The following is a 15265-nucleotide window of genomic DNA, read 5'->3' on the forward strand; positions in this document are numbered from 1 at the left end:
GAGGAATTTGTTTCATAAAAGTAACACCAGCATTCTTCAAAAAGTTCATAAAGACAAAATCCATATGAATCGAGTGGTTTAATCCAAGTCTTCTGAAGAGGCACAATTACTTTATAAACAGCTTTAAAGGGTTGGTTCACCCAAAAATTAAAATTCTGTCATTAATTACTGACCCTCATGTCGTTCCAAACCCGTAAGACCTCCGTTCATCTTGGGAACACAAATGAAGATATTTTTGTTGAAATCCGATGGCTCAGTGAGGCCTGCATAGCCAGCAATGACATTTCCTCTCTCAAGATCCATTAATGTACTAAATACATATTTAAATCAGTTCATGTGAGTACAGTGGTTCAATATTAATATGATAAAGCACCAAGAAAATATATTCTTGGTGCTTTATCATATTAATATTGAACCACTGTACTCACATTAACTGATATATATATATATATATATCAGTTCATGTGAGTACAGTGGTGTGTGTGTGTGTGTGTGTGTATATATATATATATATATATAATTTTTTTTTTTTTTTACTAAATAACGACATATAGTGATGGCCGATTTCAAAACACTGCTTCATGAAGCTTCCAAATCAGCATATCGAATCAGCGTATCGAATCAACAAGTCGATTCAGTGGTTCGAAGCACCAAAGTCACATGATTTCAGCAGTTTGGCGATTTGACATGCGATCCGAATCATGATTCGATACGCTGTTTCGATACGCTCCGAAGCTTCACGAAGCAGTGTTTTGAAATCGGTCATCACTATATAAGTTACATGAACTGATTTAAATAAGTTTTTAGTACATTAATGGATCTTGAGAGAGGAAATGTCATTGCTGGCTATGCAGGCCTCACTTACTTGCTTGATGTGTGAGAACCACTGAGCTTTGTTTTTGTGTTTTATGCAGTGTGTTTGAATTCCGTTCACTATATTTAATGCGCTGTATGCACAGTATGTACTTGGAGTAAACCACTCGATTCATTAGAATTATGTGTATGGTCACTTCATCAACTTTTTTAATCTTCAAAGTTTGGTTTTCGAACATAAGTCTTATGAGTTTTGGAACAGCAGGAGGGTGAGTAAATGTTGGGTCAACTATTCCTTTAAGAATACATAATCAGCATATAATTAAATAGTAGTGTTTCTTGGTTTGCTGTCTTCAGTTTCCTTCACTGTGCTTAAACTGTGGCTTTTTTTCAGGTTGGAGAGATCACCAAAATAATGAAAGCCTACATCAACATGATAGTTAAGAAACGATGCAGCGTCAGATCTGTGGCCAGCTTCGGAAGCAACTGGATCAGGTGATGAGTACTGACCACTGTCAAGACATGAGAGATTTCCTTCTCACTGATGGAAAAAAGAACTCAACAGCAGGGATGCGGATTGGCAAATATAAGATGATGATACTGGAACCAGTGATCAGATCTGCATGTGTGTAGACAATCACCCCTCAAACAACCAATCATATTTGATGATTAATATACAGTTATGCGGGGTGGAACCCCAATGAGATTTCACTGTGGGCGGGGCCACCAACAGAATTGAGTTTAGCACTTGTTCCTTTATCCCATCACGTATGGTTAGTACGTGGAGCGATGCTAGTTAACCAGCAAATGTTCATCGCCAATACCTCAGAGTCCTGAACGCTTTAACATGCTCCTTTCTGGTTTTCTGATTTAGGCCATTTTCAGTTTTGAACACACTTTGAAGTGAAAAGATCAAAACAGGGTCTTAAATGTTACATACAAAACAGTGTTTTGTTGAGAGCTCTCAAAGACTTATAGCCTGAAGTGATTACACGCATCGAAAGTGTGAACAGCCATGTTAAAACTTGTCCATTTGCCTTACTCCGCACAAGGGCTGGTCTGTGCAGATTTGCGTCATTTAGATGGCTTTCTGTGTTGCTGTTTATCTGTTACTGAACCTTCACTCAGGTTCCTCGGGTTGAGAGAATTAGGAAAAGTTTTACTGCCTTTATGACTTGCCATTTTCATCCAAGCGTTCTCTCATGTATTGTGCATAAGGGGCGGCTGACATGAAATGTGTTTTTGCATTCCAGTGAGCTGCTTTGCCATTGTTTTTCTATGTAAACTTAAAAATTCCAAAAATTGAGGCCGCTTTTAATGAACCATTTCCATGGTCAGATACGCACAACTGTCAAAAAGTTCCATCTAGCGTATTTTTACATAGAAAAACAATAGAAAAACACTGTGTGAACGGCCCCTTCTGGGTTAAGCTCAGGTACAGTATAAAGACGTAAGCAATATCTCAACGTTTCAGTGCAGTGTTGTGGTTGTGGGTGTTATAGCAACAAGAGATTTGACAGGAAATACATGGAATACCACTGTACTGATATTTATTTAGCAGAAAAGCTGTAAAAAAAAAAAACTCAACTTGTGCTATTTCACACAGTAGGTCAGTTGTACATTTATTCTTTCAAGAAAAGAAAAAAAATCATTTTAGTTTATACATCAAACCTTTTTTAAGACATCATCTGGAATTAAGAATGTTTTTAAGGACGCCTGCATACTTATAACTGAAGGATGATTTTGTGTGCCTAAAAGAGAGTGAATAATTATGGGTGGGCTGGGTATTTATTCAGTGTTAGTGTTATTGTATGGATGATGATGTTGTGTTGATGGCATGTCATGTACAGACTCCCTACATCAGTGATGTAGCACACAGTGATAATATGAATGGAGGATGTCACTCATTTGTGTGGTACCACGACTTCATTCAAAGCTCTGTTCATAATTGCTCCATTAATAAATCTGGTGAGCTGCTGGTCAGTTCAATGCCAGAGTGCATCTCAATGTCATTAGTTTAGAGTCAAAATATTTCAGCTTGTGTAGAGGATGGAAATCAAAGGTTGTTTTTTTTGTAACTGGATTTACAAAATGCTTAATAAATTATTTCAGTTCCAGATGTGGCGTGGATTATTCAATGTTAAAGAATTACATTTTCCCTTAATGAATGTGATACAAAATAATAAACAACTGAAACATGCACTCATTCATTTTCCCTAAGTTACCTTGTAATAAAAATCTTTTTGAAGATTGTTTGAGTTTGTTTTTGTTCATATCGGTTATATAAAATATAGAGATATACCGATCAGGCATAACATTATGACTAATATTGTGCTGGCCCCCCTTTTACTGCCAAAACAGCCCTGACCCGTCGAGGCATGGACTCCACTTGACCCCTGAAGATGTGCTGTGGTATCTGGCTCTAAGATGTTAGCAGCAGATCCTTTAAGTCCTGTAAGTTGCGAGGTGGGGCCTCCATGGATCGGACTTGTTTGTTCAGCACATCCCACAGATGCTCGATTGGATTGAGATCTGGGGAATTTGGAGGCCATGAAAGGGTGTACATGGTCTGCAACAAAGTCAAAGTAACATCCACATGGATGGCAGGACCCAAGGTTTCCCAGCAGAAAATTGCCCAAAGAATCACACTGCCTCCGTCGGCTTACATTCTTCCCATAGTGCATCCTGGTGCCATCCAGGCAAGCGACTCACGGCCTTCCACGTGATGTAAAAGAAAACGTGATTCATCAGACTAGGCCACCTTCTCCCATTGCTCTGTGGTCCAGTTCTGATGCGCTTTCGGCGGTGGATAGGGGTCAGCATGGGTACCCTGACTGGTCTGCCGCTATGCAGCCCCATATATAATATATATATATATATATATATATATATATATATATATATATATAATTTTTTATTTATTTTTTTTACAAACGTTAATGATTAAAAATAGTGAACTAAAATAACAGATCAGTTCATGTGTATTTAAATTCGTCTTTTTATTTTAATATATATTAATTGATATTTTAGGTATTATATAATATTTGTCTAAATAATTTTAAGTAGGCCTAGCCAACATGACAGTAAATTATAATTTATTTTTATAAATGCACATTGTTTTGGTCAGAAAACAACTTATAAATCAGTGCTTCAAATCCTGCTTAACCATAAACCACTATTTCGAAACTGGGAGGTTCTTGAAAAGTCGAGGTTAAGTCATTCCAGAAAACACATGACCAACCAGGGCTGAAAGAAACCAACAGAATCAGATCCGCTGCGTTTGCCAACATGATCCAAACTCGGACTTTTTTACCATCTATTGTTTTCTTTACCTTAAGTTTTGCAGTTGTTTTTGCTCAGACGACAAGTCCAGTAACAAGTAAGTTTCAGCCACACTGCTGTTTGTTTACAAGCTTTTTAACCGTAACGAGACACTATAAAACAATGGCTAACTTACGTCAATACCTATTGAACTATACGTTACTTGGATAGCATTTTGGGGCATCAGCTCTAAGAATCGATACCAAAAATTATGTCTAGGTAACGTTTTGAAACGAAGACAATGTTCTCTTGCAGTTCGTTTGTCTAGCCAGCACACTTTCCCGAATTAATCGTCCTGCATATCGTCTATTTCCTTGGAAATAGTTTTAATAAGTCACGTATAACTGCAATGGAAAGTGACTTCGAGCAGCTGATCATATGACTCAGTAAAACATCTGGACCAAGACAATGTTTTACTAATTGAAAGACTTTTTAGAGTAGAAATGACTAAATTGGTTCAAAACGTGTAAATATTTTGTTGATATTTTAGTAAATTTTAAACAACCATGGTAAATTGGCATTTTATTCGATCATTTATCCACTTTCCATAGTTTTCTGCGGTTTATTGACGTTAAGCAGAGATTATAGCGAGTGCCCTGTTTAAATCACATGATAGCCCTAGAAAACTTAACAAAGGAGTTTTAAGAGGTCAGGGAGAATATTCAATATAACTGCTGTAAGAGGAGATGTTTTATTTTCATTTCTGTGTATGTTTTAGATTTCATTATTAAACCTCGGTTAAAATCAGCTGTAACATTAATGTCAGGCTTGTCCTTAAAACTGCGTTCTTTTCACAGACTGCACTTTAAAATCCAACACAACTTGTGAAGAATGTCTGAAGATTGTTTCGGTAGGATTTGTCAGTGTGCATATATTTTATCATTCACTGATAAAACTTCTAAACCCCATACAACAATTGGTGAAATAAAAAAAAGTTTTGTGACATGAATGTACATAATTGTTGTGTGGTTATCTCTTGTTCAGTGTTTGTGGTGCCTCTCAAGCCAGAAATGCATCGACTATCCAGTGAAGAGCATTCTACCATCTCATAGTGTTTGTCCTCTCTCAGATGCACGATGGGGAATGTGCTGGAGTAAGACTGATCATCACATACAGCAAGAAACCTCTTCATCTGTTCACTGTCTCAATAGATGTATCATGTGCATTTGTTATCATGAACATGCAGTTTACATTTCCCATTTGCAGGTTTACATTCCCTTTGCATTTTAAATCAGTAACCGGAATCTGTTATGTCAAATAGCTTTAAGTTATTTTAGTCCTCTTACATAAAACAAATAAATAATGATCTTCCATTTTGCATGGGGAATATAAACTGGTATGCTGAACTGTAAAAACTAGAACTTTATACGCCACATTCATAGTCCATAGTTCACGGTAGCTTTAACTTCATTACATTCTTGATTGTCACTTTGTTACTTTGAACTCCATTTACACTCTTGTAAAAATGATTCAAGGCAACTTTCTGCATATACTGCCTGTTTCGGAGTACTAAGCTGTGAGTTTTGGACAGGAATGATCACATCAATTATGTATTTTATGAATTGCAGTGAATTTCCAGACTCTCATCATTACCATCTCTGTGATTGCCGGGGTGATCATCATCGCCTTATTCGTCTGCTGCTTCTGCTGCTGCAAATGTGAAAACATTGGGTAAGATGAAAACTGGCGCTTGTGATTTATATATATATATATATATACACCGATCAGGCATAACATTATGACCTAATATTGTGTTATCACATAATATTGTGTTGGTCCCCCTTTTGCTGCCAAAACAGCCCTGACCCGTCAAGGCATGGACTACACTTGACCCCTGAAGGTGTGCTGTGGTATCTGGCACCAAGTTGTAAGCAGCAGGTCCTATAAGTCCTGTAAGTTGCGAGGTGGGGCCTCCATGGATCGGACTTGTTTGTTCAGCACATCCCACAAATGCTTGATTGGATTGAGATCTGGGGAATTTGGAGGCCAAGTCAACACCTCAAACTCGTTGTGATCCTCAAACCATTCCATTTTTGCTTTGTGGCAGGGCACATTATCCTGCTGAAAGAGACCACAACCACCAGGGAATACCGTTTCCATGAAAGGGTGTAAATGGTCTGCAACAATGCTTAGGGAGGTGGTATGTGTCAAAGTAACATCCACATGGATGGCAGGACCCAAGGTTTCCCAGCAGAACATTGGCCAAAGCGTCACACTGCCTCCGCCGGCTTGCCTTTTTCCCATAGTGCATCCTGGTGCACTGGTCCCCAGATAAGCCACACGCATCCAGCCATCCACGTGATGCAAAAGAAAACGTGATTCATCAGACCAGGCCACCTTCTTCCATTGCTCCTTGTTCCAGTTCTGATGCCCCTTTTTCCTGCTTCTAACACATCAACTTTGAGGACAAAATGTTCACTTGCTGCCTAATTTATCCCACCCACTAACAGTTGCCGTGATGAAGAGATACTCAGTGTTATTCACCTGTCAGTGGTCATAATGTTATGCTGTGTGTGTGTGTGTGTGTGTGTGTATACACTCACCTAAAGGATTATTAGGAACACCTGTTCAATTTCTCATTAATGCAATTATCTAATCAACCAATCACATGGCAGGTGCTTCAATGCATTTAGGGGTGTGGTCCTGGTCAAGACAATCTCCTGAACTCCAAACTGAATGTCAGAATGGGAAAGAAAGGTGATTTAAGCAATTTTGAGTGTGGCATTGTTGTTGGTGCCAGACGGGCCGGTCTGAGTATTTCACAATCTGCTCAGTTACTGGGATTTTCACGCACAACCATTTCTAGGGTTTACAAAGAATGGTGTGTAAAGGGAAAAACATCCAGTATGCGGCAGTCCTGTGGGCGAAAATGCCTTGTTGATGCTAGAGGTCAGAGGAGAATGGGCCGACTGATTCAAGCTGATAGAAGAGCAACTTTGACTGAAATAACCACTCGTTACAACCGAGGTATGCAGCAAAGCATTTGTGAAGCCACAACACGCACAACCTTGAGGCGGATGGGCTACAACAGCAGAAGACCCCACCGGGTACCACTCATCTCCACTACAAATAGGAAAAAGAGGCTACAATTTGCACAAGCTCACCAAAATTGGACAGTTGAAGACTGGAAAAATGTTGCCTGGTCTGATGAGTCTCGATTTTTGTTGAGACATTCAGATGGTAGAGTCATAATTTGGTGTAAACAGAATGAGAACATGGATCCATCATGCCTTGTTACCACTGTGCAGGCTGGTGGTGGTGGTGTAATGGTGTGGGGGATGTTTTCTTGGCACACTTTAGGCCCCTTAGTGCCAATTGGGCATTGTTTAAATGCCACGGCCTACCTGAGCATTGTTTCTGACCATGTCCATCCCTTTATGACCAGCATGTACCCATCCTCTGATGGCTACTTCCAGCAGGATAAATCACCATGTCACAAAGCTCGAATCATTTCAAATTGGTTTCTTGAACATGACAATGAGTTCACTGTACTAAAATCGCCCCCACAGTCACCAGATCTCAACCCAATAAAGCATCTTTGGGATGTGGTGGAACGGGAGCTTCGTGCCCTGGATGTGCATCCCACAAATCTCCATCAACTGCAAGATGCTATCCTATCAATATGGGCCAACATTTCTAAAGAATGCTTTCAGCACCTTGTTGAATCAATGCCACGTAGAATTAAGGCAGTTCTTAAGGCGAAAGGGGGCAAACACAGTATTAGTATGGTGTTCCTAATAATCCATTAGGTGAGTGTATGTGTATGTATGTGTATATATATATATATAATTTTTTTTTTTTTTTTTAAATGGTTTACTGCTATTAATTATTAATAACAAATGGCTATCACATTGGAGCACATAAGAAATGATTAAACAAAAATTTCTCCTAATAATCTGAAAGGTATAAGAGGAATGATGAGCGAACGGAGAGACAAACTCATTTGAGAAAGTTTCGCCAAGAGGAGAGGTATGGTTTGTTGTGGGAAAATTAATTCCATGCATTTGATTTTGTTAATATATTTGGAGACCATTGAGTCTTGTCTTGATGAAATAGTGTTACGGAAAAAAAACCCATTTAATTGCAGGAAAGCAGAGATGAAGCAAAGACATGATGAAATGCGATTGAAATATGGTAAGATTTTCCTGATGTAAAATAAATAGAAGTATACTTTATAGTTCACTTATAAATGATAGTTCTACTGTGGTTCAGAGTTTGAATTTCACTCACTCTGTTTCAGGTTTGACAAAGGATAACCAGTACTCCAGATTTGAGAACAGCTAAGAAACTCCACTGCTGGCTTTTATACCACACAACTGTAACAGATGAACACATATCCTTGCATATCCTGCACTCCATTTTTATTTGATTGTACTGGTTGCCAAGGTAGCCAGTTATCAGCTGACCACACAAGCACACGTTGTTGGCATTGGCTTGAAATGTGCTAAATTCACATGTTGATTTTAAACAAATCTGAAAGCAATTTAGACATTGTATTTATGTAGTCTTGTAAATGTAGTACCTTTATGACTTTTTGCAAATCCAAATAAGCAGCAACATTGAGTCTGCATTGGGCCAGACCTGATTTTTGGTTAGCAGTACATGGAAATTACTGCTATAGATTTTAATCAGATTAAACTAGGACTTGTCTTGCATAAATGGTAAATTGATATTTCAATATATCTTGTCTACATGTTGCATTTGACAATGTTTTAATCACTAGCTTATTGTAATTACCAAATGGTTGATTTATCAGTGCAATTTACAAAGTCAAATAAACTAGGAGAAAAAGATGAATAAAAGTGAATATTGTACATTTGTTGCTGTTTACTGTAGATTATTAACTAAGAAGTACTGATCTATTTTTAGACAAATAAGAAAGTAATTATTAATGAAAATATGAATGTAAATCATAACAAGTTTCAGGTTTGAAACTAAATTTTTTTTCAATAAATGCAACAATGTCATTCATCATGGCATCATAGGCTACTTAATTTTTTTATAATAGATTTTATAAAAATCATGACTACAGTCTTTTTAAAGTGGCACATCATTATTTACTAAAACATTTTCAAGTTTCTTGAATTTTTAAAGAATTGTACTTTATATGTAATTAAAATTTTATACACACACACACACACACACACACACACACACACACACACACACACACACACACACACACACACACACACACACACACACACACACACACACACACACACACACACACACACACACACACACACACACACACACACACATATATATATATACATATATATATATAGATATATATAAAATGATGTTTAATCATGTTTTCAGTTTTTATTCCTGACACTGCAAAAAAGAATAATGTAATATTTTTCATCAAGCAAAAGTAATGCGCACATTATCATAATTAAATGTTGTAACTTGTTCATAATTCAGTCATTTGTTGTTTGGCCAGACTTCAAACGGAACATGCGGTTTGGTCACGTGGTTTCATACTGTCCAATAAAATAGACGAGTTGATTTTGCGCGTTCACGGGCCAGAGCTGCCTGCTGGGAATCACGTGGTTTTACCCGGTCCAATCAAATGGGCGAATCCAGTTTGCGCGTTCTTGCTGAGCGCGGGGAGGACAGAAGCGGGTAGTAGCGCACTCGTGTTGCCGTCACATCCACAGTATCAGGAAAATCCTACATTTCTACAAAAATGTCAGAAGAGAAGCCAAAGGTACACGCATGTCTCTGTGTTCTGAGCTACAGCAGCCCGGAGAGGAATATTTTAATGTGATTATAATGCATGAATAGATTGTCTGGACCCTGCACTTTATATGTGGTTAGCAGGGAAACAAAGAGGTTTTCAAAAAGATTTTGCGCATTTTCCGCATGTGGCCATTTAACTCAGCCATCCGTCCAACTAATTTGAAAATCATAACATCTCTTGTCGCTAACTATCAAACCGGCGATATTTTGTTTCATTTCAGCATCAACAAGATGCTCCGATTGGCTTTCTTTCATGGCGGATAGTTGCTTCAACTTTGCGCCAAACGCAGTTGCACTAAAAGCGTCACACTGTCTGAAATCTCACGCAGTTGTTCACGTTGCTGCTCTTTTTCCAGTATTATTTGTGCTAATACGGATAATATAGGCTAAAATCTTGTTGTCTTTCGCGTCATTAATATCTCATAGCGTGTTATTCATTATTACAGGAACATCTAATGTTTAATACAGCGGCTGCATGTGAAGGACAATGTGGCTCGAGCGCAAACGACTGACCTGATGTGTGTGTGTGTGTGTGTGTGTGTGTGTGTGTGTGTGTGTGTGTGCGTGCGTGTGTGTGTGTAGACCCGCACCTTAGACCTTAAGTACGATTAAAACAACACCATGTTTATTATTAATCTTTTATCTGTATATTTTGCGCTCTGCGCATTTCATTTCAGGAGGGCGTGAAGACTGAAAATGACCACATCAACTTGAAAGTGGCAGGTCAGGATGGATCTGTGGTCCAGTTTAAAATCAAAAGGCACACCCCCCTTAGCAAACTGATGAAGGCATACTGTGAAAGACAGGTGAGACTACAGCTCGATTCGGAGCTCTTCACACATCTTGATGCATTAATGTCTGGTATGTTGATGAGCAGAACTATAAATTGGATCTTCTCCCGCCAGGGTTTATCCATAAGGCAAATACGGTTCAGGTTTGATGGTCAGCCGATCAATGAGACGGACACACCTGCGCAGGTTTGTCCTTTATTTTTGTGTTTTTTTTGGTAAAGGTGTGAGCAGTTCCATAGGAAAGTGATAACTGATTGTTAGACAAACCTTATGCATGCTAACTTGCTATGGTGACTTTTTCAAGTTAAAGGTATAGTTTACCCAAAAATGAAAATGACCCATGATTTACTCACCCTCAAGCCATCCTAGTATATGACTTAATACTTTCAGATGAATACAATCAGAGTTATATTAAAAATGTCCTGGCTAATCCAAGCATTATAATGGCAGCCCAAAATTCGAAGGCCAAAAAAGTGCATCCATCCATCATAAACGTACTCCACACGGCTCCAGGAGGTTAATAAAGGCCTTCCGAAGCGAATCGATTGGTTTGTATTAGAAAAATATCCATATTTAAAACTTTATAAAGTAAAATATCTAGCTTACAAACGCTTCGCTTCAGAAGGCTTTTATTAACCCCCGGAGCTGTGACGTTTACGTTTATGATGGATTGATTGGATGCATTTTTTTGAGCTTCAAACTCGTGGGCCCCATTCACTCCCATTAAAGAGTTTGGAAGTGTCAGAATTTTTATTAATATAACTGTTCATCAGAAAGTCATATACACCTAGGGTGGCTTGAGGGTGAGTAAATCATGGGATTCTTTTCATTTTAAAGTGAACTGATCATTTAATGGCTTTGCCATTTCTGCAAAATAAGCTGAAGCAATTCATACAAACAACTTACATTTTTGGATTATGTATTTGTCTTAGAAGGTGTGTTTGAAAACCTAGAGCTCAGGCACAAACTCAGTTTTAGGCCTCAGATAAAAATGTTTCTCGATCTTTTCGTGTCTTGTGACTTTACAGCTGGAGATGGAAGATGAAGACACTATCGATGTATTCCAGCAGCAGACGGGAGGAACGTGCTAAAGATGGAGCACATGTGGATGATGCTTTTTTTTTTTGTGTGTGTGTGCGCTCATCTTCACTTCCACTGCGGTCCAGGGCTGAAATGGAAAAGGTTTTGAAAATCTAATCTAAGTTAATAGATTCTTTCTTTCCCCTTTTTTTAATCATCCAAAGACCTCATTTCCATTTTTGCAATGTTCTCCCTGAACCGAATTGGAAATGACAATTACTAATGTAATACCCCCCCCCAACCACCACCACCTTTAGAGTTTATTGTAAGCCTGTTATATACGTTTTTGTATTACCGTATGTATGCACCTCCCCCATCTATTTTTATATACAAGGAGGGAAGTTTTGTGAAAGGATGTTTGTGACTACTTCATATGGTCTCAGATTTTCTTTAATTGGAGTAAACAACTTTAAGACTCCTTTTTTATGGACTCTCAAATGTCGACATTGCAGCATTGTGTTTCTGACACCTCAGGTTTGATAAAGCTAGATTGTGGATCGTATTCCAGTAGATGTTATTTTTAATTTTTAAAAGCTTTGCATATGTCTTTAAAATTTGCTGTCTGCTACGTTTGGCTTTCATAATATACAAATGAAGTGTTCCCCTTGTTTTTATTGTCATATACTTCCTCTACAAATACATCATATTGTAACATCCCTCTCATTTAGCCTTTCTGGCATCTCAAGAGTATTAAACACTATCCTGGTGAAATAGCAGCTCCACAGTTAACTCCACGTGTGTGAGTATTGTAATGGGAATGGCAGGGGTGTTTGGGAGAGCAGAGGATCCTGTGTTGGCCATTTACTACTGTATATAATAAATATAGTTTGATACTGATCGGTCTTGTTCTTCAGGCTGTATAGAGAAAATTAAATGTGTTGCCACTAGATGGAGCAACTGCAAAAAAGATTAAATGCAGTTCTAGAGTAACTGACAGAAAATAATCCTGAAAATGCTGGGTTGTCTCTGAAAGAGTGGATGTGTGCTAGAGGTTTTCTTAAAATGTCTAGTTGATAAGGTTCCATTTGTTGACATTACTACTTTTTAACATTTGTTTACAAATTAATAAATATTAATAACATTTAGTCATTTTCATTTCAACATTTACTGATGCACAATTAAAATCAATAAGTCATTTGTATTTAAAGGACTAAGGCTAACATTTGTAACTAAGTAGCCTACCTCCATTGACAGTCAACGCAACTACAACTTTCAAACTCCAGAAAGGTAGTAAATATATCATTAACGTAATCCATGTAGATTAATTTCTGTATTACGAAGAGACACGAGAATATAAAAACATAACACATAAAATGCAAAAAATATAATTTACCCAATATCAATCTTTATTTACACAATATCAATCTCCAATGCAGGCATGCGTCCTGGTGGTGCTCTGGTGAACGAGCGTGCGTGTTTGATTTGTGAGTCGTCAACACGCATGCGTCGTGGTGGTGCTCTTGTAAGTGGTAAATTATAAATAAATAATTTATATACTTTTTTTTCACACTTTTTTTTTTCATAAACAAAGCAGTCGCGTCGCTTCATAAAATTGGGGTTAAACCACTTGGTCACATGGATTACTTTGATGCTGTATTTACTAGGCCTACCTTTCTCCGGCTTCAAAGTGGTAGTTGCATAGGCTGTCAATGGAGGCCCAGAAAGCTCTCCGATTTCATCAAAAAGATCTTCATTTGTGTTCCGAAGATGAACGAAGATTTCACGGGTTTGGAACGACATGAGGGTGAGTAAATAATGACAGAAGTTTCATTTTTTGGTGCAACTATCTTCAATGTTAAAAAAGATAATTACAATCTGTATTGATCATTGTTCATTTTAGTTAATGCATAAATTAAAATTGACTAATGGGTAATGTAGGGAAGTTTGGAATGAAATTTTAGCTGACGCTAATGTTTCAGGTGAGGTGAGATGGCAGTCTTTGTCAAGTTCTAAAAAAAAATTATTATTATTTTAAAAAATATAAACTCAAAAAGAAAAAAAGACACGTCCTCTCTCTTTCAACTGCTTTTTATCCAGCGAATATCTTACCGTGTAAATATTTGAATGAACAGTTTCATGGACATTTGATAAACAGAAATGGAATAATGAGCCTCTGAACAAAAGGAGTGTCAATATCAAAAGTGTGGCCTACCTTGTCAGATTTTCCTACCGTAGCGCAAAATTATAGCCATATCTATCGGTTCATCCTACCACATCGTAAAATCCTACTGTGGGTTTCGGCTTCGCGTCTCTGACTACATTAAATAATTCGGTGTAACTTTGCCGAAGATTCTTATTAGGCTATGGTAGGGTGATTTTACAGTGCAAAGTAACGCTACCTCATCAGATTGTCCTATGAAATAAACGGGTAGGATAATTTTACGGTGCAAAATACCTCATCAGATTGTCCTACCAGTATGAAATAAACAGGTAGGATACTTGTACAGTGCAAAATACCTCATCAGATTGTCCTACCAGTATGAAATAAATGGGTAGGATAATTTTACGGTGCAAAATACCTCATCAGATTGTCCTACCAGTATGAAATAAACAGGTAGGATACTTTTACAATGCAAAATACCTCATCAGATTGTCTTACCAGTATGAAATAAACAGGTAGGATACTTTTACAATCCAAAATACCTCATCAGATTGTTCTACCAGTATGAAATAAACAGGTAGGATACTTTTACAATGCAAAATACCTCATCAGATTGTCTTACCAGTATGAAATAAACAGGTAGGATACTTTTACAATGCAAAATACCCACTGGCCTGTTTCCGCGGCCTTTGAGTAAGGTTGAAAGCATCTTTCTTTTTAATACATTTCTAGAATATATGTAGCTATTACAGTATAGCACACAATATACTGTAGGCCTATTATAGAGTTATGATATTTGTGCACCGGTTATGCCACTGATGCTATGGCACCTGTTACCCGTAACGAAGTGGTAAAACTTTGAGTTACCACCATGCAATTTCAAACATTTTGCTCGTCTCTGTATGTGGCAGGCTGGCAGCAATGCGTCATAATAACCTGGCGTAAAAGTTGATCATTCTTTACAGATGGCGCGGTATGTTTGGAAAGAAGACGAGTTCTTTATTAAACTCATAAAAAAAACAATAGAATATAAAATGCCACAATTTATCAAGACCTTGAAGCAGATAAGAGAGAGAAACACCTTGTATGTGCCACTCAAGTATAAGGGGCTTTCCTTGCCATCAGTGCTTGAATAACACACGCGTCTCCTTCCAGTTAAAATAATGCGTGCGGTGGCTGGGATATACATAAACCTAAAAACATACGTGGCATAATTTTTGGAATGACTTATCACGTGAGGAAAAAAAATGTTTTAGTCGCATAACATCATGATGGAAACGCTGTCATTTCGCAATATTTTTTTTATCGACTATTAGGAAATATGGCAAAAGTTTTGCAAAACTCTGTAATGGAAAAAAAAGCTTCTGACCGGCGGAAAAATGTGTTAAATGACGATTACGATTTGTAGATC

The 15265-nt window shown here is 37.7% G+C and overlaps 3 protein-coding genes across 4 annotated transcripts in view; all 3 read left to right on the plus strand.

Annotated features, from left to right (window-relative positions):
- The window catches only part of myo10l3 (myosin X, like 3), a 62091-nt gene extending 59025 nt beyond the window's left edge, over positions 1-3066 (plus strand). Inside the window, exon 39 of the mRNA XM_079821949.1 lies at positions 1208-3066. Coding sequence (XP_079678075.1) covers positions 1208-1312 — 105 coding nt within the window. The 3' untranslated portion in view covers positions 1313-3066. The remainder of the gene's footprint in view (positions 1-1207) is intronic.
- A 971-nt stretch (positions 3067-4037) lies between these two features.
- Positions 4038-9104, plus strand: pttg1ipb (PTTG1 interacting protein b). The gene is made up of 7 exons (XM_079821365.1): positions 4038-4192; positions 4932-4984; positions 5119-5227; positions 5703-5805; positions 8038-8103; positions 8222-8268; positions 8375-9104. Exons 1-7 carry the CDS (start codon positions 4102-4104, stop codon positions 8416-8418), a joined length of 513 nt encoding a protein of 170 aa, XP_079677491.1. The 5' UTR covers positions 4038-4101; the 3' UTR covers positions 8419-9104.
- A 628-nt stretch (positions 9105-9732) lies between these two features.
- sumo3b (small ubiquitin like modifier 3b) lies at positions 9733-12590 on the plus strand. Of its 2 annotated transcripts, XM_079820641.1 has the most exons (4): positions 9733-9850; positions 10560-10688; positions 10788-10859; positions 11702-12590. In XM_079820641.1, the coding sequence occupies exons 1-4, from the start codon at positions 9830-9832 to the stop codon at positions 11762-11764; spliced, it is 285 nt and encodes a 94-aa protein (XP_079676767.1). In that variant the 5' UTR covers positions 9733-9829; the 3' UTR covers positions 11765-12590. The 2 variants fall into 2 exon arrangements, with proteins under 2 accessions (XP_079676767.1, XP_079676766.1); XM_079820640.1 differs by having other exon boundaries at positions 10560-10859.
- Positions 12591-15265: the final 2675 nt, after the last annotated feature.

The sequence above is a fragment of the Gobio gobio genome (genome assembly GCF_949357685.1).
Source record: "Gobio gobio genome assembly, chromosome: 7".
NCBI lineage: Eukaryota > Metazoa > Chordata > Actinopteri > Cypriniformes > Gobionidae > Gobio > Gobio gobio.